This window comes from Eubalaena glacialis, chromosome 7 (genome assembly GCF_028564815.1).
Source record: "Eubalaena glacialis isolate mEubGla1 chromosome 7, mEubGla1.1.hap2.+ XY, whole genome shotgun sequence".
NCBI classification, from domain to species: Eukaryota; Metazoa; Chordata; class Mammalia; order Artiodactyla; family Balaenidae; genus Eubalaena; species Eubalaena glacialis.
In genome coordinates, this window is record NC_083722.1 from 60942089 (window position 1) to 60964463 (window position 22375).

General features: G+C 42.3%; 1 protein-coding gene across 1 annotated transcript in view; it reads right to left on the reverse strand.

The window, feature by feature from the left end:
- The window catches only part of SUSD5 (sushi domain containing 5), a 52768-nt gene extending 34240 nt beyond the window's left edge, over window positions 1-18528 (reverse strand). Inside the window, exons 1-3 of the mRNA XM_061195241.1 lie at window positions 18287-18528; window positions 7794-7971; window positions 2749-2867 (exon numbers count right to left, since the gene is read on the reverse strand). Of these exons, the coding sequence (XP_061051224.1) occupies window positions 2749-2867; window positions 7794-7971; window positions 18287-18392 (403 nt within the window). The 5' untranslated portion in view covers window positions 18393-18528. The remainder of the gene's footprint in view (window positions 1-2748; window positions 2868-7793; window positions 7972-18286) is intronic.
- Between the last annotated feature and the right edge of the window lie 3847 nt (window positions 18529-22375).

Sequence of the window (22375 nt, forward strand, 5' to 3'; positions counted from 1 at the left end):
CATACATATATGTGTATGTATACATACACGAATATGTATATATGTGTATCTATATCTGTAATTCTTTTTTTTTTTTTTTTAATTTTGTCTGCTCTGGGTCTTTGCTTCATTGCAACGCACAGGCTCTTCATTGCGGCATGCGGGCTTCTCTAGTTGCGGCGTGTGGGCTTAGTTGTCCTGCGGCATGTGAGATCATAGTTCCCCAACCAGGGATCAAACCCATGTCCCCTGCCTTAGAAGGTAGATTCTTAACCACTGGACCACCAGGGAAGTCCCTGTAATTCCTTTCTGAACCACTTGAGAATGAGTTGTAGATATGATGTCTCTTTGTCCCTAAGAACCTTGGTATATATTTCCAAGAACAAGGATATTGTCTTACATAACTGCAGTAGTTACCAAAATCAGGGAATTTAAGCATTGATACAATACTATTATCTAATTCAAATCCATATTCAGATTTCATCAATTATAGCTGTTTTCTCCTGGTCCAAAATACAATCTAGGATCACAAATTACATTTAGTTGTCAAGTCTTTTTAGTCTATTTTAATCCAAAACAGTTGCCTTGCCTTTCTTTGTCTTTTTTTTTTTTTTTTTTTTTTTTTTTGCTGCACCACGAGGCTTACAGGATCTTAGTTCCCCAACCAGGGATCGAACCTGCGCCCCCTGCAGTGGAAGTGCGGAGTCCTAACCACTGGACAGCCATGGAATTCCCTCTCTCTTTCTTGTCCTTGACATTTTTCTTTTCTTTTTTAAATTTAATTGTATTTATTTTTGACTGCATTGGGTCTTCGTTGCTGCGCGCGGGCTTTCTCTAGTTGCGGTGAGCAGGGGCTTTTCTTCCTTGTGGTACGCAGGCTTCTCATTGTGGTGGCTTCTCTTGTTGCAGAGCATGGACTCTAGGCACACGGGCTTCAGTAGTTGTGGCTCGTGGGCTCTAGAGTGCAGGCTCAGTAGTTGTGGCGCACGGGCTTAGTTGCTCCGCGGCATGTGGGATCTTCCCGGACCAGGGCTCGAACCTGTGTCTCCTGCACTGGCAGGCGGATTCTTAACCACTGCACCACCAGGGAAGCCCTCCTTGACATTTTTAAAAGAGTATAGGCCAGTCATTTTGTACGATGTTTCTCAACTTGAGTTTCTCAACTTGAGCCCTCCCCCCAAAATAGTGAACTAAACAAACAGTTGTTTTAAGCCACTACATTTGGGGGTGGTATGTTACACAGCAGAAGCTAGCTGCTACCTCTTTTTCATGAGGGGAAAGAGATCAGACTCAGAAGCCCCACGTATCCATTTGAGATCACTAAAGAAAGAAGGTCATGCTGGTTTTCCTCTGGCTCTGTCCTGTCTCCCTCAGGGATCTGAACCTTTGCCTATGTTTGAGATTCAAAGGATCATTTTCATTTATTTATGTGGTTTTTTAAAAAACAAACCATGGATGTTGTTCTCCCCAGGGCTTTCCATGGCCACATCTTTCAGTTGCTTGACTGCAATCAGCAAATGTAGAACCCTTCCTGGAGGGAGATGCCATGGCAGCAGAGAAGCCTACCGCCAATAAACATCTAACAAGCACCAGCCAGCGTGGTAGGGTTCACTGTGGCTCTTTGATTTACCAACTCCTCTGACCCCTTCCCTGGAGATTGGGATTTGGTGCCTCTGGGATGCAGCCTGAGGGTTTGCATTTCTAATAAGTTCATCTGGTATTTCTCATCATCAGAGAGCTTTGGGAAACTCTGCATTAGAGAACTAATTCTCAAACTGGGCTACATGTTATAGTCACTGAGCACCTTTAAGAAACCCCAGTGTCCAGAACATTTATATCCGAATCTCTAGGGCTGGCACCCAGGTATCAGTAGTTCTTAAAACTTCCCAGATGGGACCACTGTGCAGCCTGGCAGTACCTGTGCTGATTTCTATGACTGATGAGTAAGCAGCTCGCTTTCTCGCCATTTGCACGGACATTCCCTTTCAGCAGCATGTATTTCTGATAATGAAGGTGTACTTTTTCCAGTGCACATGAAATGCTGCCCTGGAGACTCCTTTATGGTTTTCTCCTCACCACTCAGCTGATTTCCCAGAAGGAAGTTGAATTTTTCTTTCTAGGAGCAGTTTCCTAAATCCTATAAATTTCCTTTCGGGAAAAAAGGATTTTTTTTCTTTTTAGAAAAATTTCCACCATGAAGACAGACCAAAGGGTAAGTGGTATCAGCAGCTGCAGCACATGCTGTCAGGGGTCTGCCCATGTTTCCTAGATCCCTTTACCATTCCCATGCACAGGGGCTCTGGGTGGGCATCTGTGCATCTTTGTTGGAGGGTAACTCAGCTATCGTAACTCTTTGTCTGAGTACACTGAAAACCAGAAGAGTCTGGGAATTTATATCTCCCTGAAGCAGCCCTTAGACAATGACTGACAAGTTCAGTGGTATCAATACCCCTGTTCTCTCACCCCTGATCAGGAAACCCGTGGTGACCTGTGGTCACTGTCTCCAGAGATTCCCTGCAGGATTGAGCCAAAGTTACCCCCCCCCACCTCACAGCCACTGTGGACTTTGCTTAGTGCTGCACCATTGCCTTCCCCCTTCCTTTCCCTGTCCACTTCCCCACTGCCCTGTTGGCTTTTCTTTGGAAGTCTTCCTGATTCATGATGTTCAGTGAATCCTCATCTTAAGGTCAGTTTCTATAGAACACAACCTAAGAGGTCAACGCCCACGAGCACACCCTCCAAAACCTTTACAAAGGCTCTGGCACTGACCTTCATCCTTAATACACAGGGCATTGTATGCGCCACCAGGAACCGGGTTGCTTTCAATTCTCACATCGACAGCTCTCATGATTTGCTGTTCACCACTCCCCTTGCTACACATGGTTGTCCTAAAACAGACAAAGAAGACACTGGGTTAGGAGAACTAACCAAAACTGGGAAAGAATTCTTTTCTTCTGTCAGCGCTGAATCAGCAGAGATTTTCCTGATTCAGGAGTTTTGGCTGAAAGTATCAATATGATAAAATATCAATACTCTCCCCAGAAGTCTAAAAGCAGGAAGTTATAGGTGGTGCTTGAGTTGAGGTCACATATATCAATTCAAGATTCAGAGGCAATACATTGTTGATCTCTTCTAGTATATGCTTGGTTTTTATTTCATAAAATTCTCTTCTCTTTATTAGTTCTCTTCTTTTTGGGGGGTTTGTTTTGCTGTTATTTTCATATTTCTTAAGATGGATCATTGGTTCATGAACCTTCAGCCTCTTTCCTTTTCTAACACAAGCATTTAACGCTTTACATTTTCCTCCAGGTATAGCACTAGTGGCATCCCGTGAGTTTGAGTATGTTATATTTTAATATCATTCATTTCTACATATATGTGAATTTCCATTATAATTTATTTTTGCCCCATGATTTATTTAAGGATATCTTTTGTAAACAGCAAATAGTAGAACTTTAAAAAATCCACCTGACGGTCCTTGTTGTCTAATCAGAGCATCACATCTGCTTAATTTAGTAACAGATCTCTTTGAATTTAAATCTGCCATATTTCTATTAGTTCTGCCCATTCTTCTTCCTTTCTTCCTCTCTTTTTCTCGTATTTTGATTGTTTGAATTCCTTTTTGGCAATCTCGTTTTCTTCTGTATTGGTTTGGAAGTTATATGTTGTTTTACTATTATTTTAGTGGTTACCACAGAGGTTATAACACGCTTCCTTGACTTATTAAAATTTAATGTTACTTTTACTCTCTTTCCCAACAACCCAATTTAAAATACTATGTATTAACATACTTAAAACACTTCCTGACTGATATACCATTTTTTAGTGTTTAGTATTACTGTTACTGCTTTATATAATTATAGATCTTCCTCAGCTTACAGCAGGGTTATATCTCCAAAAGCTCATTGTAAGTTGAAAATATGGTAAGTCAAAAATGCATATAACACACAAAACCTACTGAACATCAGAGCTTAGCCTAGCCTACCTTAAATGTGCTCAAAACACTTACTTTAGCCTACAGTTGAGTAAAATCATCTAACACAAAGTCTATTTTACAATAAAGCATTGAACATCTCATGTAATTTATTGAATGCTGTACTGAAAGTGAAAAAGCAGAATGGTTGTCTTGGTACAGAATGGTTATAAGTTTATCAGTTGTTTACTTTCATGATCACATGGCTGACTGGGGGCTGCAGCTTACTTCCACTGCCCAGCATCATGAGAGAGTATCAGACAGTATATCACTAGCTTGGGAAGAGATCAAAATTCACAATTTGAAGAACAGTTTCTGTTGAATGCATAATGTTTTTGCACCATCATAAAGTTAAAAAAAATTGTAAGTTGAACCACTGTAAGTCAGGGACCATCTGTACATAATTCCAATTCACCCCCATATTTACTTTTTCCACTCATCCCTTTTTGCATCTCCGGCCGTCCACCTGCAATTATTTTCCTCCTGCCTGAAGAACACCCTTCAGTGTTTTTTTTTTTTAGTGCAGATCATGTATGATGAATTCTCTCACCTTTTGTCTGTCTGAAAATTCTTTATTTTACCTTTATTCTTGGAAGATATTTTCACTGGGTATAGAATTCTAGGTTGGCAGTAATTTCCTTTCAGCACTTTGAAGGCCTCATTCAGTGGTCTTGGGGCTTTCACTGTCAGTTTATTGTTGCTCCTTTGAAGGTACTCTTTCTTTTTCTTATTATTGCTTTTAATAGTTTTTCTTCATATTTGATTTTTACCAGTTTTACCATGTTGTTCCAAGTCGTGAAATTATTTTATGTATCCTACTTGGGCTTTGTAGGGCTTCTTGAATCTGTGTGTGGATGTTTTTCCACAGTTGTGGCTAAGTCCCATATTGCTTTTGCTTCGTCTTCTTTCTCTTCTCCTTTTGGAATTCCAATTACATGCATCTTCTTTGCCTTGTACTCTTTCTTCTATATTTTCATCCTTTCTTCTTCTGTTCTTTATTCTGGACATCTTCCTCTGAAATACCTTCCAGTTCATTAATTTTCTCTTTGACTATTAAAATCAGCTGTTAGATCCATCCATTAAGTTCTTAATTTCAGCTACTGTATTTTTCATTTCTAGAGTTTTCATTTGGTTATTTTTATACTTTTCAGTCTTCTGCCAAAATTCTCCTTTTTGTCTTTTGTAACTTTGAACATTTTAAAGAGTTCTTTTACAGTTTGCATCTACCAGTGTTAACATCTAGAGTTTCTGTTGGCTATTTTTATCTTGTTGCCTTGTCTCCTCACGTGACTGGTTATTTTATTTTGCTTGACAAATCCTATATTTGCTAAAATAGTTTGTGGAAATAAATTGTCTAGGATGATGTTATTTTCCTCCGGAGAAGATTTTTAAAATCAGTTCTGCTACCTATCTGGAACACTGGAACTCTAGTATCATCTCAATCCAAACTCATGGCTTCAGAGGATTCGAAGCTATGCTGCAGCTCCTTTGAGGGCCTGTGTACTTGTTCCAGTTTACTGTGACTCCTAGGGTACAGCCCTTCAGTGTTCCAACCCTAAGCAAAAGGATTCCCTTGGCCCCCACATACATAAAACCTGAATTCAAAGCTCTGTTCTCCTAGTCCTATGAGGCCATCTAAGTCGCTTCTCAGCTTTTCAGACATGCTTTATGAAATCTGTAAAAGCTCCCAGGAGACAAATAGCCCCAAATTCTAGATTCACCATTCTAGATCTCCATCTTCTAGATATATGTATATACTGAATATAAATTCATGGAGATACAGATCAGATCTATATGGCTACTATGCCATCAATTGCAAGATGCACCATGCATTTAATAATTAGTTTTTGGTGGGGAGGGGAGATGGCTGTGCAGGAAAGATGCATGGTGAAATGTACATACTAATGGTCAGATACTTCTTGGTTCCAGAAACATTAACATGGAAAACTATTTTAATATGTCATGTAGTAAATATATCAAGTAAGTGTGTTTACTTTAAAGAAATAGCATCTAAGGGAATTCCCTGGTCGTTCAGTGGTTAGGACTCCATGCTCTAACTACCGAGGGCTGGGGTTCCATCCCTGGTCAGGGAACTAAGATCCCATAAGCTGTGCGGTGCGGCCAACAACAACAACAAAATAGCATCTAAGCAAGTTAGAGATCCACTAACATGTCTTAACACCTTACAGGAAACCCAGAGAGGATAAACCTTTCCAGTGACTCAGTTTCAATTTGTAATGCCTGGGAGACCTAAGCCTGGCTCCAAGCTGGCTCTTTAGACTCTTTAGAATACCCTGGTTATCTGATATAATGATACTGACAGAGTTATGAAAAATATCCATACTTGACTATGTTATGGAAACATGCATACACGGGACATATTTTGTCTACTTAGGAACTTGGATGTGAAATATAAAGCAGAGAGAGCCACAATTCCAGATTCACTGAAAAGCTTTGGAAGTAACCTCAGTTGTTCTCTTTATTCAATTGCTGCTTCACATGTGGCACCTTTGGAGATGTGAATCAGCATGGTTGCATGTGTTTTCTATGGCCATCTCCCAGCCAGACACCTTCTGGGTCATTATCAAGCAAAGTAGTTTTTGGAGGCCATTTGTTCTTTCACATTCCTGTGGCATGAAGGAAAACGTGGAATGGCTCCTGCCTTCTCTGTTTATGACTAATGGAGTAGTTAACAGCACTAATGGGATGTTTTCTCCTAGCTGGCCACAGAATTGCTTCTCCACAAGGATTCCATGGGTCAGGAATTCAGATGGGGCACAATGGGAAAGGCTTGTCTCTGCTCTATAATGTCTAAGGCTGAGCTGGAAAGACTCACAGGCTGGCTAACTCAATAGCTGGGGGCTAGAATCACCTGGAGGCATCTGCACTCACATTTCTGGTAGTTAATGCTGGCTATTGGCTGGGACATCAGTTGGGGCTATTGGTGAGAGTACATACATAAGGCATTTCCATGTGGCCTGGGCTTCCTAGGACTTCTTAGGTAGCATCTCAAAAGTAAGTGTCCCCAGAAATCTGACCATGGGTTTTTCCGACCTACCCTCAGAAGTCACACAGTATCACTCCTGCTGTATTCTACTGGTCGAGGCAGTACTATGCTGTCCCTGATTCACAGGGAGAGGACATAAACCCCACTTCTCAATGGGAGTAATGTGAAAGAATTTGTGGCCATATTTTATTTTATTTTTTAAAATTTATTTAAATTTATCATTTTTTTAAATTGATCTCATGACTCTGAACTTTTATTTATTTTGCCGCGCCACAGGACACGCGGGATCTTAGTTCCCCGACCAGGGATTGAACCCGTGCCCCCTGCAGTGGAAGCGCGGAGTCTTAACCACTGGACCGCCAGGGAAGTCCCTCATGGTTATATTTTAAAACCTCCATACCATCTTCCTCTTCCCATGGATGCAGATGAATATTCACAGACAAAAAGAGATAAAGAATATATATCAAATAGTTAAGAGTCATTACCTCTGAGGTGGGGAAGAAGAGAGAAACTCACTTTGCACTTTATATATATCTGTATTCTTTGAAATTTTTACAAGCATTTTTTTCTTTTGTAACTTAAAAGGAAATTCAGAATAACAAAGTAAAGAGGAAAAAACTGTGACAGAACTCCAGAAAAATGTTTTTATTAACATTTTTGTTTTTATATTTTGTTTAACATTTTGTTTTTATATTTAACTCAAAACAAGAATATACTGGAAGCCACAGCCCATTGCACTCTGTCTATCCTGGCACCTCTATTGAGCCCCGTATCAGCCCTGATGGCAAGGCGGGGTGAGTTGGCAGGAGAGCGCCCCCAGCTGGCCTGACTTACCCCAGGCTGCCGTCCGCCAGCCAGCCCGTGGTGCACATGGAGACGGCACAGTCCTGCACCACCCTCCGCAGCTCATCCGCAGACACCAGGTGAGCGCCTCTGCTCTTGCAGGAAAGTCGAGCGGCCTCTAGTTCCAGGCCCTGAGAGCCATTCTGAGACTCCAGCACAAAGAGCTTCCCTGTGTGAGGACAAGCACGGACACAGGCTGACTCTAGGATCCATGGGAATTTAGTCTCAGCAAACTCACCCTCTGGCAGATGCCCATCAGAACTGTAGTTTCCCACTTGCCTAAAGATCTAAGTGCAGCAACTACCCCATTGCATTCGTCCCTGGACTGTGATGACCGTTACACTGGTGTTTTAATCTATTTTTACCTCTTAACTTAAAAAAAATTTAACTGCCTGTTCTGGCATGTTTATCTGGATAAGCCCTTCAAATCTTCCTTTTAAAAAGATGTTTAGCAGCATTATTTAGAATTGCCAAGACATGGAAACATCCTCAGTGTCCATCAACAGATGAATGGATAAAGAAGATATGGTATACATATATATACAATGGAATACTACTCAGCCATAAAAAAAGCACAAAATTTTGCCATTTGCAGCAACATGGATAGACTTGGGAGGGCACTGTGCTAGGTGAAATAAGCCAGACAGAGAATGGATATCACTTATACATGGAATCTAAAAAGTACAAAAACTAGTGAATGTAACAACAAAGAAGCAGACTCGCAGATATAAAGAACACACTAGTGGTTACTAGTGGGGGGAGAGAAAGGGGGAGGGGCAATATGGGGGTTGGGGAGTGGGAGGTACAAACTATTGAGTGTAAGATAGGCTCAAGGATATATTGTATAATGCAGGGAATATAGCCAATATTTTGTAATACCTGTAAATTGAAGGTAACCTTTAAAATTGTATAAAAATAAAAAATTAAATAAAAATAAGTAAATAAAAAGATGTTTTACAAACACCAAGTGCCAAGGCTCAGCGTCCTAGGTTCCCTTGGGTTGGGTCACTTGGTGTCCAAGACCCTGATTCAGCCTCAGCTCTGCCTTCCTCTGCTGCCCCAGCCCTGGGGTGACCACAGACAGCAGGTTGCTTCCCTTCTCTGTCCCATTGTCTCAGGACATTTTCAGGTCCTTCCTACAATGAGTGCGCTGCATTTCTCCCCACTGGACAAGGCGGCAGCAGCCACGTCGGGTGCACCCTGGCTGCCTGCACCACATCAATCTATGGGCAGGTAGCAGGCCTCGAAAAATGTGCGACAGATGGGTGGAATAGGATGTGAACTCAGGCAGAGGTGGAAGCTGAGTCTGAAAGCAAAGGACAGCTTTAGGCAAGAAAACCATGGTGCAGGAGGGAGCGCTGGGGTCCCCAGGAGCCTCGCGGAAGGACGAAGCAGTGCCTTGGGTGACCCTGTCAAGCTTAAAATAAAGGCAGGGGAGAAGAAACCCACTTAAAATGGCATACTTCACTTCCATCTGTCAGCAAAATTATCATAATAAATTGATTTTATTAGAATAAGAGACTTAACTGTCATCTACTGCAAAATTATTACAACAAATACAGTAATCTCTCCAGCTTTGGAACCAAAAGCTATAATAAAAAAATGCAAAAACTTTTCACAATAAACATATCTGTAGTGACTGGCGCTCCCTCAGATATGGTGCCAATGTGCACTACACGACCTGAACAACTATACTTGATGGTCCTACCTGGAGAAGTAAGCATGCACCCCAAGACACTTTTGTATTAATAGCATTTGCCTATCTGGAAAAAAATGCTATGAAATTAAACAGAGATTTTGATGGCCAAGCCCCTGTGCAAGAGAGATAAAAGTGAAAGCCCAGAGCTCACATGATGTAGGGAATCTGATAGCCCTCTCCTCCCCACTCTACCACTGTCACATGCACACATGAATCTGAGAGTCTGAAGGGTTAAAGTCTCAAGATAAGAGGGAACAAGGATAAAAAATATCCCCTCCCCTCATTCTCAAGAACTGTTGGATGAGCTGTCTTGGTGCTAGGAGGCCAAGTGCTAATCCTCATTTGGAATTGTAGTCCTAACAAAAATTTATGTCTAAGACACTTCAAGCCATGGATTTAGCTTAAAGTGGCCTAAGACTGACATTTATCCAGATGCCTGATAGGAAAAATTGTAACTAACTCCTCTCTGGAGAAAAAAAAAACCCTTCATTTTATGCTTCAGGAAATCCCATACAAATACTTATTCAAAGGCCATGCACCATGAGTGAGAAGCAACAGATACCACATGTAGCAGAAACTGACCTAAAGATAAGTCCAATACTGGTATTAACAGGCACAGATTATAGAACAGTGATGATTACTGTATTTAAAGAAATAAAAGACAAGTTTGAAAATATCTGCAAAGAATAGGAAATGATAAAAAGTGCTTAGCTGATCTGAAAAAGCACAAAATAGGACTTCTAGAAATTAAAAATACAATGATAAATTTAAAATGCAATAAATGATTTTGGCTGCGTATCAGACACATTTAAACACAGAACTTAACCTTGAAAAAGCAGAAAGGGACTTCCCTGGTGGTGCAGTGGTTAAGGCTCCATGCTCTCTATGCAGGGGGCCTGGGTTCGCTCACTGGTCAGGGAACTAGATCCCACGTGCATGCCGCAACTAAGAGTTCACATGCCACAACTAAGGAGCCTGTGTGCTGCAACTAAGGAGCTGGCAAGCCACAACTTGTGAGCTGCAACTAAGGAGCCCGCGTGCCACAACTAAGGAGCCCACCTGCTGCAACTAAGAAGCTGGCGAGCTGCAACTAAGGAGCCCACTTGCCGCAACTAAGACCCAGTGCAACCAAATAAATAAATAAATATAAAAAAGAAAGAAATGAGAAGACATCATCCAAAATGTAGTAAAGAAACAAGAAAAGATGGAAAATATTAAGATAATAAAGAGACATGAAGGAAAGAATAAGGATTTTTTAAAAATTAATTAATTAATTATTGGCCACGTTGGGTCTTTGTTGCTGCGTGTGGGCTTTCTCTAGTTGTGGCGAGCGGGGGCTACTCTTTGTTGCAGTGCATGGGCTTCTCATTGCAGTAGCTTCTCTTGTTGTGGAGCACGGGCTCTAGGCGCACAGGTTTCAGTAGTTGTGGCATGTGGGCTCAGCACTTGAGGCTCATGGGCTCTAGAGCACAGGCTCAGTAGTGTGGCGCATGGGCTTAGTTGCTCTGCAGCATATGGGATCTTCCCAGACAGGGCTCGAACCCGTGTCCCCTGCATTGGCAGGTGGATTCTTAACCACTGTGCCACCAGGGAAGTCCCAAGAATAAGGATTAACATACACTTCAATCAGAATTCCCAGAGAGGAGAGAAAAAAATGAGGTGGAAGTGATATCTGAAGACAAAATGCCTGTGAATTTTATAGAACTGATGAATATTCCAATACATAGATTGAATAAGTCCAACAACAAATCCCAATATGGAAAATATAAGTATATATATACCAGTGATGCTGCAAAATGGTAAAGACAAAGAAAATATTGTCAAAGCAGTTAGAGAGAAGGGACAGAATACTTTCAAAGTAGCAGCAGTTTGACTGCTGTCTTCTAAAACAATAGCAATGGAAGCAAGAATACAATTACTAGCAAAAAATAGCTGCAAATTTAGAATTCTATACTCGCTGAAAATATATTTCAAAGAACGAAGATGAAACAAATGTATTTTTTCAGATAAGCCAAAATCAAGGTGGTTTGCCACCAGCAGATCCTCCTTGTAGGAAATAGTAAAAGAAGTATTTCAGGCAGAAAGAAAATTATTTGAGAGGCAAGATGGAATGGAAAGGGGGAAAAAATCAATACACGGTTAAATAAAAGTGAACATTGATTATATAAAATGGCACCCAACAGCAGCAGAATACACATTCTTCTCAAGTGCGCATGGAACATTCTTCGGGGTAGACCATATGCTAGGCAATAAAATAAGCCATAATAAATTTAAAAGGATTATAATTGTACAAAGTATGTTCTCTAATTACTATGGGGTAGAATTAGAAATTAATAACATAAATAAATTGGGAAATTCATAAATAAATAGAAATGAAACAAAGCACTTCTAAATAACTGATGAGACAAGGAGAAATCACAAAATTAGAAAATATTTTGAGATGAATGAAGGCAAAACATGCTAAACCTTATGGGATGCAGTTAATGCACTGCATAGAGGGGAATTTATAAATGCCCACATTAAAATAAGAAAAATTATCTCAAATAAAAATCCTATCACACCCGTCAGAATGGCCATCATCAAAAAATCTACAAACAGGGCTTCCCTGGTGGCGCAGTGGTTCAGAGTCTGCCTGCCAATGCAGGGGACACGGGTTCATGCCCTGGTCTGGGAAGATCCCACATGCCATGGAGCAACTAGGCCTGTGAGCCACAACTACTGAGCCTGCGCGTCTGGAGCCAGTGCTCCACAACAAGAGAGGCCGCAACAGTGAGAGGCCCATGCACAGCGATGAACAGTGGCCCCCGCTCGCCACAACTAGAGAAAGCTCTCGCACAGAAACGAAGACCCAACACAGCCAAAAAAATAAATAAATAAAAATTTATTAAAAAAAATCTACAAACAATAAATGCTGGAGAGGGTGTGGAGAAAAGGGAACCCTCATACACTGTTAGTGGGAATGTAAATTGATACAGCCACTATGGAGAACAGTATGGAGGTTCCTTAAAAAACTAAAAATAGAACTACCATACGACCCAGCAATCCCACTACTGGGCATATACCCTGAGAAAACCATAATTCAAAAAGAGTCATGTACCACAATGTTCATTGTAGCTCTCTTTACAATAGCCAGGACATGGAAGCAACCTAAGTGTCCATCGACAGATGAATGGATAAAGAAGATGTGGCACATATATACAATGGAATATTACTCAGCCATAAAAAGAAACGAAATTGAGTTATTTGTAGTGAGGTGGATGGACCTAGAGTCTGTCATACAGAGTGAAGTAAGTCAGAAAGAGAAAAACAAATACCATATGCTAACACATATATATGGAATCTAAGGGAAAAAAAAAAAAAAAAAAAGAGGTCATGAAGAACCTAGGGGCAAGATGGGAATAAAGACGCAGACCTACTAGAGAATGGACTTGAGGACACGGGGAGAGGGAAGGGTAAGCTGGGACGAAGTGAGAGAGTGGCATGAACATATACACACTACCAAATGTAAAATAGATAGCTAGTGGGAAGCAGCCGCATAGCACAGGGAGATCAGCTCGGTGCTTTGTGACCAGCTAGAAGGGTGGGAGGGAGGGAGATGCAAGAGGGAAGAGATATGGGGTTATATGTATATGTATAACTGATTCACTTTGTTATAAAGCAGAAACTAACACACCATTGTAAAGCAATTATACTCCAGTAAAATGTTAAAAAAAAAAAATCCTAACCTATTGGAAAACACTGGAAAAGAAGAGCAAACTAAACCCAAAGCAAGCAGAAGAAGGAAATAATAAGAATTAAAGCAAAAATTTAATGAAATAGAAAAGGAAAAACAATAAAGAAAATCAGTTAAACCAAGAGTTGGTTTTTGGAAAGGTCAACAAAATTGACAAACGTTTAGCTAAAATGACCAAGAAAAAAAAAGAAAGAAGACTTGAATTACTCAAACAGGAATGAGAGGGCAGTTATTACTCCAACCTTATGGAAATACAAAGATTATAAAGGACTACTATAAGCAACTGTATGCCAGACTTCCCTGGCGGTCCAGTGGTTGGGACGCCGTGCTTCCAGTGCAGGGGACTCAGGTTCCATCCCTGGTTGGCGAACTAGGATCCCACATGCTGCATGGCATGGCCAAAAAAAACCCCAAAAAAACCAAAACAACTGTATGCCAAAAATTAGGTAACTCATATGAAATGGAAAAATTCCTAAAAAGACACAAACTACTGAAATTGACTCAAGAAGAAATAGAAAATCTGAATAGATCTTTAACAAGTAAAGAGATTGAATTAGTAATTTAAAATTACCCACAAAGAAAAGTACACGTTCAGATGGCTTCACTGATGAATTCTACCAAATAGCTAAAAAGAACTTGATATCAATTCTCTATAAACTCATCTGAAAAATAGAACAGGAGGGAACAACACCTCCCAGCTTTTTCTATGAGGCCACCATTGCCCTAATGCCAAAACCAGACAAAAGACACTGCAAGAAAAGAAAACTACAGGCCATTATCTCTTATAAATATAGACACAAAAGTCCTCAACAAAAATACTAGCAAACTAAATCCAGCAGCATAAAAAAAAAATTATATACCATGACCAAGTGGGATCTATCCCAGGAATACAAGGTTGGTTTATATCCCAAAATCAATTAATATAATACAACTTATCAATAGAATAAAGAACAAAAACTACATGATCATCTCAATAGATGCAGAAAGGCACTTGACAAAATTCAGTACCCTTTCATGATAAAAAAAAACATTCAACAAACTAAGAAGGGAGGGGAATATCTTCAACCTGATAAAGAGCATCTACAAAAATCCCATAGCTAACGTCACACTTGGTGGTGAAAGACTGAATACCTTCCCCTCAGATCAAGGATGTCTGCTCTTGCCACTTCTATTCAACATTGTACTGGCAGTTCTCTCCAAGGCAATTAGGCAAGAAGATGAAACAAAAGGCATCCAGATTGGAAAGAAGTAAAACTATATTTGCAAATGACGTGATCTTGCATATAGAAAATCCTAAGAAATCCACTAAAAAAAGTACTAGAACAGTTCAGCAAGGTTGCAGTAAAACATTTTTACTTAAGTGACAAAAATCTGTGGAGAAATTAAGTAGGTCATCTCTTCTCATTGTAAAACTTTTCCCTAGGATTCCATTTACACACATGGTTTCAAAGGCCATCTTGACATGGATGACTCACATTTTTCTCTTCAGTCCAGACCCTTTCCATTCACCCCATCCTCCTCTCCACCCCCACCCTCTCTCACCTGGACAAGGGAAATAGCACCCTACATGGTCTCTCCACATCCAGTCTTGCCCTGGTGCCATCCATTCTTCCTACTCTCAGGGTGAGCTTCTCAAAATGCAAACCTGATCAGTCTCTCTTTTTTGGATTAAAACAAAACTTGGCCCCATATCAATTTCCCCAGCATCATCTCAGACTACTTCTACCTTGGACTCTGGGCTCCAGCCACTCTGTTTCTTAACACATGTCCCACTTTCTCTGCCATTCATAGTTTCTCTGTACATGTTATTCTCTATCCAGATCCTCTTTCTTCCCCCCTGTGCTTAGTTAATTCTTACTTATCTTTCAGATCCTCCTACGCCAAGTCAAAAATCTCCTAATATATGCCCTCATAATACCTCCGTCCTTTAATCTTATCACTTATCAAAATCGCAAGTTCATATTTCATTCATATAACTATTTGCTTATTGACTCTCTCCCCCATTGGATTTTAAGCTCCCTGATAGCAAGGACCTGTTTCTCCTCACCGTTCTATCCTCAACAGCAAGGACAGTACCTAGCATATGGTAGACACTCAAATTATCTGTTGAATTAATGAATCTTTTCCTGCAGTCTTTACCCAAACACAGTTAATTTGCATTCAGTTAATGCGAAGATTTTTCTGTTTCAAAAGTGTTTTAAAATTACAGTAGCAGGTCTCTTTTGTGTATAAGATACACATCTAATTAGTCCAATGTAAAAGTAAATGTTTTTCATTTGAGTTTGACTTATTTTTGAATAAGTCTATGGAATTTTTAATAACTCCAAATTCTCTCTCTTCAAATTGTCTTAACACATCAGTTTAGCTGCACATTTCTTCTTCCTCCTTCCATCACTGTAGAACATAAATACCTAAATGTGAAAAGTGGTGGTAGTTAAGCATGTATTTAGTAAAGAAAAGAATCCTTTCATAAATAGGTTCTAATTCTTCAATGGCTCTATTATAAAAGTTGGAGCTCAGCAAATGGAGTTTCTTGAAAGCAAATTTACCTATAGTTCTCCATTGCGGAAGAAGGGAGAAGGAAAGAAGAAGGGAGAAACGGAGGCATTTCTGGCAAGTGTTAACAAGAAAATATGCCTGGTGCAGTTGTTACTTTCTCCTTATCCAATGATATTTCTGTCTTAAATTTTCTATGACCCACATCAAGCCAGATAGGCACAAAATATTGATCCATATCCATCTGTCATTCCACTTAAGCAGTTATAATGGGGTGAAACTCTAAAGTCTCATGGGTTGCAGAGATATTTCTTTAAAAGGAATTAAAATTGGTACAACAGTATACATTGTTCAAAGGTTAATACTAGCTCCAATTTATTCTACTTGCATTCTTTAAAATCAGCTTAATTTTCATGACTCAATGTCAGGCTAAAAAGTACTACAGTAAAGAATTAACAGGGACTTCCCTGGTGGTGCAGTGGTTAAGAATCTGCCTGCCAATGTAGGGGACACGGGTTCGAGCCGTGGTCCGGGAAGATCCCACATGCCACGGAGTAACTAAGCCCGTGAGCCACAACTACTGAGCCCGCGCTCTAGAGTCTGCGAGCCACAAGGAGCCATAACTACTGAGCCTGAGTGCCACAACTACTGAAGCCCGCACGCCTAGAGCCCAGTGCTCCGCGATAAAGAGAAGCCACTGCAATGAGAAGCCTGTGCACCTCAACGACGAAGTAGCCCCCGCTAGCCTCAACTAGAGAAAGCCCTCGCGCAGCAACGAAGACCCAATGCAACCAAAAAATAAATAAATGAATAAAAATTAAAAAAAAAAAATTAACAGTGGATTGGCTGCTAATAGGTATGGGATTTCTTTTTGGGTGATGAAAATTTTCAGAAATGAGAGAGTGGTGATGGTTGATGACTGTACTGAAAACACTTGGATCATGCATTTTAAAATGGTAAATTTTACATGAATTTTATCTCAAAAATTAACAGTGATGACTAGGAGCCTTTAAAGTTAACAGTGTTTCCCCCTCTAACACTCTCTCTGAGCATATGGAGAAATAAGACAGTCATCCTTAATTAGGAGCAAAGAGTTCTACAAGCTGGCACTTAGGACAAAGAGAACCCAAAATTCTAAGATACTATCTGGAGTTTTTTCCCTTGCTTTCTCCTTTCCCTAACCACCATGCTTCTTTTTGTCAAATGTTCTCTCTGCACCCAATATTGTTTGCTAAATAGCGATGACATTTTAAAATATACAAAGCATCCTAAATCAGCTGAGGGTTTTTCTCCTTCATCAATCTAATTTGTCCCAAGCTTGGATATACTAGTAACCCCTCATGGATGTGAGAACATGCTAGCTTCTTTTCTTTTAGATCCTTCTTCACCGAGTCAACAGAGTTTTGTTCCAAAATCAAAACACAGCTGAATTAGCTTTTTGAAACTGAACTGATCTAAGGCTGTGATCCTGCTAAGTTTAGGGAAGTATTGAAAGCTGAATTCAGGTTGAAAAAACAAACAAAAAGATGGGTCAGTTCTCAGAACCCACAAAAATCTGGTCCTTACCTATTTCCTCTAGCTTTTTAAAAATGTTTTTTATTTTTATTATATTTTAAGTGTATTTATTTCATTTATTTATATTTGGCTGTGTTGGGTCTTCGTTGCTGTGCGTGGGCTTTCTCTAGTTGCTACGAGCGGGGGCTACTGGGCTACTCTTCGTTGTGGTGCGCGGGCTTCTCATTGCGGTGGCTTCTCTTTGTCGCAGAGCACTGGGCTCTAGGCACACGGGCTTCAGTAGTTGTGGCCTGCGGGCTCTAGAACGCAGGCTCAGTAGCTGTGGCATACGGGCTTTGTTGCTCCGCGACATGTGGGATCTTCCCAGACCAGGGCTCGAACCCTTGTGCCCTGCATTGGCAGGCTGATTCTTAACCACTGCGCCACCAGGGAAGCCCTCTCTAGCTTCTTGTCGAAGGAGAGCCTCACCTTGAACTTTCCGCTCCAGCCACTCTATCATTTATCCCATTTCCCCTGCGACTCACAGGACCTTTGCACGTGCTATTTCCTCTCCCCAAGACCCTCTCCTCTCTCTTTTGCCTAGCTGATTTCCACTCATCTTTCAGATCTTCCCGGACCAAGCCAAAACGCCAAGGGAGTCTTGTAATCACTGGCCTTGCCATTCGGAGAACATTTAATAGACGTGGGAAATTATGTCTCTGCAGAGGAGGTTCCAGGGCACCCTAGACGTGATTTCATTTTAAAGACCTTTCAAGGAGATCTTGGAAAGATAGAGGCGGGCCTGCCGGACCAAAGCACAGGCTTTCTCTTGTGCATTAAGGAGTGGTTCAGGGGCCCTGTGGGGGCATTTGGGCGCGCGGGGACTCGGTGAGCTGCAAGAGGGAGGCGGGGTCGCAGGACAGCTGCGCTCCTTGTTTCCTCCCAGGCTGGTCGTGTTCCGGGCTCGTCTGAGGGGGCAGCCCCGGCGAGCTTCACTTTCCCCACCGAGAACCCACGCGCCACCCCGGCCCGCCGCCTCGCGGGCACTCCCCGGACACTCACCCTCCGCCCGCACGGAGAGCCCCGGCAGGCCGAGCAGGAGCAACGCCGCCGCCCAGAGCCGGGTGCGGGAGCCGGGTCCCTTGGCAGCCATGGTCCGGGCGTCCATGGGCGGGTGGCTGGAGCGCGGACTCTCGCTGCGCGGCAATCGGGGGTGTCCGCGCCACTGCGCTGCGCACGCCACTCGGCTCCGCGTGCTGTGGTCTGTTCGCGCGTCGCAGGCTTCGCGCCCGGCGCGCAGACAGGGAGGAGTGCGGGGAGCCAGGAAGGCTTCGGATGCCAGATCCGCAGCGCTGGGGCCCCGAACTCCCAGGGGGTCCAGTACTCGGCGCCGGGGAGGCGGCTGTAGCCGGGCTCCGCCTTCGTGCTGGGCACCTGGAGGCCTCGGTGCCAAAAGAGGCTGCGCCGAACGAACGGCGAGCTCCCTGGGCGCCTCCAGGGCAGTGGGGAAGGGCGCGTGGAGGCGGGGAGAGCGGAGAGCCCGCTGCAGGGAACCCCCGCCTGCCTGGGGACCCTCTGCGAAAGGGTGACGCAGTCTGAGAGGCCAACCCACCCCACACACCCCCGCCCCGGGAGGACCGTGAAAAAATTGATGCCTAACTCTGTACTCTGCCTCTTGACTTTGCAGCTGGCGTCCTTCTGTAGAGGAAGAACATTTTTACGAAAAAGAAAGCTCTAATTTGCCAACCTCACTCTGAGGAGTGAAACGCACGGAATAGCGAGACTCCCCTTCCCTAAAAGGCCTGACAATCATTCACATGTGAGTGTAAATTAATTTACTTAACTATTCATCTTGCAACAGCTAGCTGGTAACCTGAGGAGTGAGAATTCACATGTCTGGGCTGGAGGGGACCTTTGAAAGCCTGATTATTGCTGAGAATGGAGGGGAGGGGGCAGAAGGCACCTGCAGGAGCTGCGCATTGATTCCTTCAGGAGCTGTGCCTACTATCGCTTTTAGAATAGTCAATTGGATATTACTACTGAATCCTAATGAAATTTTAAAGTTTGTCTTTATTCAGACCTGTCCTGCCCTGTCCTAATTTGGGGAGATAGCATGCTCTAAAGGTTTATTTGGTACAACTGCTTTAGAGAACTGTTTGGCTGTTTCATATAAAGTTAAAATACACCTCCTCGAAGACACAGAATTCCACTCCTGGGTGTATATCCAAAAGAAATGAAAACATATGTGCACAAAAAGATTTATACCGAAATTTCATAGCAGCTTTATTCACAATAATTAAAAACTGGAAGCAACCCAAATGTCATCAACCGACGAACAGAAAAACAAACGGTGTCATGTTTATGCAATAGAATACTCTTCATCAATAAGAGGAAGGAAATACTGATGCACTCAATAATGTGGATGAATCTCAAAAATATGATGAGTGAAAGAAGCTTTAGTAAAAGAGTTCATACTGTATGATTTCCTTTTTCTCTCTCTTTTTTTTTTTTTTTGGCCACACCCTGACCAGGGATGGAACCCGCTCCCCCTGCAGTGGAAGCGCCAGGGAAGTCCCTGTATGATTCCATTTTTATATGAAGTTCACAAAGGGGCAGAACTAATCTGTGGTGAAAACAATACCATGGTTGCCTTTGAGGAGGTGGGAACACACTTCTGATGTAATGGGAACATTCTGTATCTTAATGAGGATGGCGGTCACCCAAGTGTATACACTTCTCAAACCTCACTAAACTGTACACTTAAAATCTGTGCAATCTGTGCATTTTGTTGAATGCTATTTATACCTTAATAACAAATATTTCAAGAGTAATGAGTTCAGTTCTTGCCCTGAAGAATAAATAAGTTTAACAGAAAAGAGTTTAATGAAAGGACCACAGACAGAAATATGGGCAGGGTTGAGAGAACCAATAAGGGATGGTAAAGCCCTTGGGACTGTCAACAGCAGGAAGGGCTACCACCGTGAGGCTTGAAGGTATGAGGGGAGTTGGAGGTGTTATCAAAATCCAGCAGGAGCATGGTCATGAAAGGGGCTGCTTGAAAGGAGAGGTTAACCACAGGTAGAGGAACACAATTGCTGCCAGTGGTCTGGTAGGGAGGGAGTGAGGAAGAAATACCCCAACCTCTCTCTCCTTCTACCCTTTAGATTCCTCCTGATGCCTCCTGGTGGCTGAACCATTTGACAGCTGGACGGCAAAGGAGCACAGGTGCCACAGTCCTCAGAGGTCATTCTCCCAGGGCACAGAGTCAGGCGGGGGAGGGTAGAGTGTGGATCTGGAGAGGCAGTTGGAAAACAACCAGCACAGTCCATTTATTCTCTTCTTTCATTGGGATGAACATAATTTGGAACAAAACAGGGGAAGCACAAAGTTCTATCAGTTTCTGTATGATCTGGGAATATGTCAATTCAAAGTCTCACTTGGAGCTAAACAGTAATATTAACCACCATCACTGGTTATTTTCACATAAGTGCTGTTTCACATAAAGAGAAACGGCAAAAAGTAAACCCTTATCATAAAATGTAGATACCACAGTCCTCGCTCCTGTAACTGGCCAAGAGGTATTATTTGATAATCATTGCAATATTTCCCTTCCACCCTCAGAGCATCTTGGCCGACATGACTTTTTTTAACAGGTGGGAGGGATCCAAACCTTCATTCCTTCTGAGGACCTATCTTTCTTAGTTTGCCATGGTTTCTCATTGACTGTTGCTATTGGACAGATTCCTGGGATCTAGACATAGTCATCCATACCTGCATTTTGTAGAAGCAACCCACTTTCCCCTTGGTAATCAGGATCAATCACCAGCCAGTAGAGTGACCTTCTCTTCTGTTGGAGAGCAATGTTAGCTTCCAGTTTACTGGCAGATGCCTGTGTGTTTACTGGTGGAAGTATGTCTCCCTTGCCCACCCAAGCCTTCCAATTCACCAATCTAAAGGTTGTAGGGATGGCATGCAAAACTTTGGAAGGTGGGTTATTATATGTAATAGAAGGAAGGTCATTCCCACTTCCACTCGTTGGTTCTTAGATGGTGTATTCTGTCTATAAGAGAAATGACACCATATATTGGCTGCGGGCTTAAGGCATATCCTGTATCCTTAAGGCATATACTGTATCCTGGGCGAGTGCCCTAACCTCTCAGGGTATTGTCTCAGCTAGTACCCTGTGACCTCACCTTTCTATCAAGCCATCTGCTTCTGGGTGATGGGGCATAGAGTAAAACTCATGGGCATGATGCCATTGCCATACTGCCTTTGCTGCAAAATCAGTTTCTTGGTTATAGATGATGTAATGTGCGATTCCATGGCACTAGATGAGGCATTCTATGAGTCCACGATATCATGCTGGTAGAAGCAAGGCAGGCAAAGAAGGCAAAATCATATCTAGAATAAGGATCTATTCTAATGAGGACAAATAATTGTGACCCCTGTGAAAAAAAAGGGATCCCATATAAACAACTTTCCCCCCACATAACAGGAGGGGCCAGCTAGGGAATGATGTCTTGTGGGGACTCATGGTGGCCTCTGCTGTTGGCACATTGGATGCTCAGCAGTGGTGGTAACCAGATCAACTCTGAGGAAGAAGAGAAGTTTGTGTTATTGCATTCCTGCATGGCCTCCATCTCTGCCACCATGACCCCTACGTACATGGTTCCATTACACAAGTGCAGATGCGGCTGGAGACAGAGGTACCTGACAGCCAGAGAATGGGTCCAGTCCTCCAAGGTGCCACCTGATTATTAGGGGTAACTTCTTCATTGAATTCCTCTTGGCGGGGGGTGGCATAGGCTACATACACATTGCCAGGCTGCTCATTCCAAGATGTCCAGACTGACTTTTTTTTTTTGGCTGCGGGGTGGCATGTGGGATCTTAGTTCCCTGAGCAGGGATCGAACCCGCGCCCCCTGCAGTGGAAGCGCGGAGTCTTAACCACTGGACCGCCAGGGAAGTCCCCCCATACTGACATCTTATTATCAGTTTTTCAGTGTTGAACTAGCTGTCTCTGACCAGCTATTTTAGGCATTATCCATAAATTAGTACAGATCCATGAATAAGGCCATCTCTCCTTTCATGTAAACCAAAGTTCCACACGTTGGGAAGATTTTCTTTTGCTCCTGGTTTTTTCATTGTGGT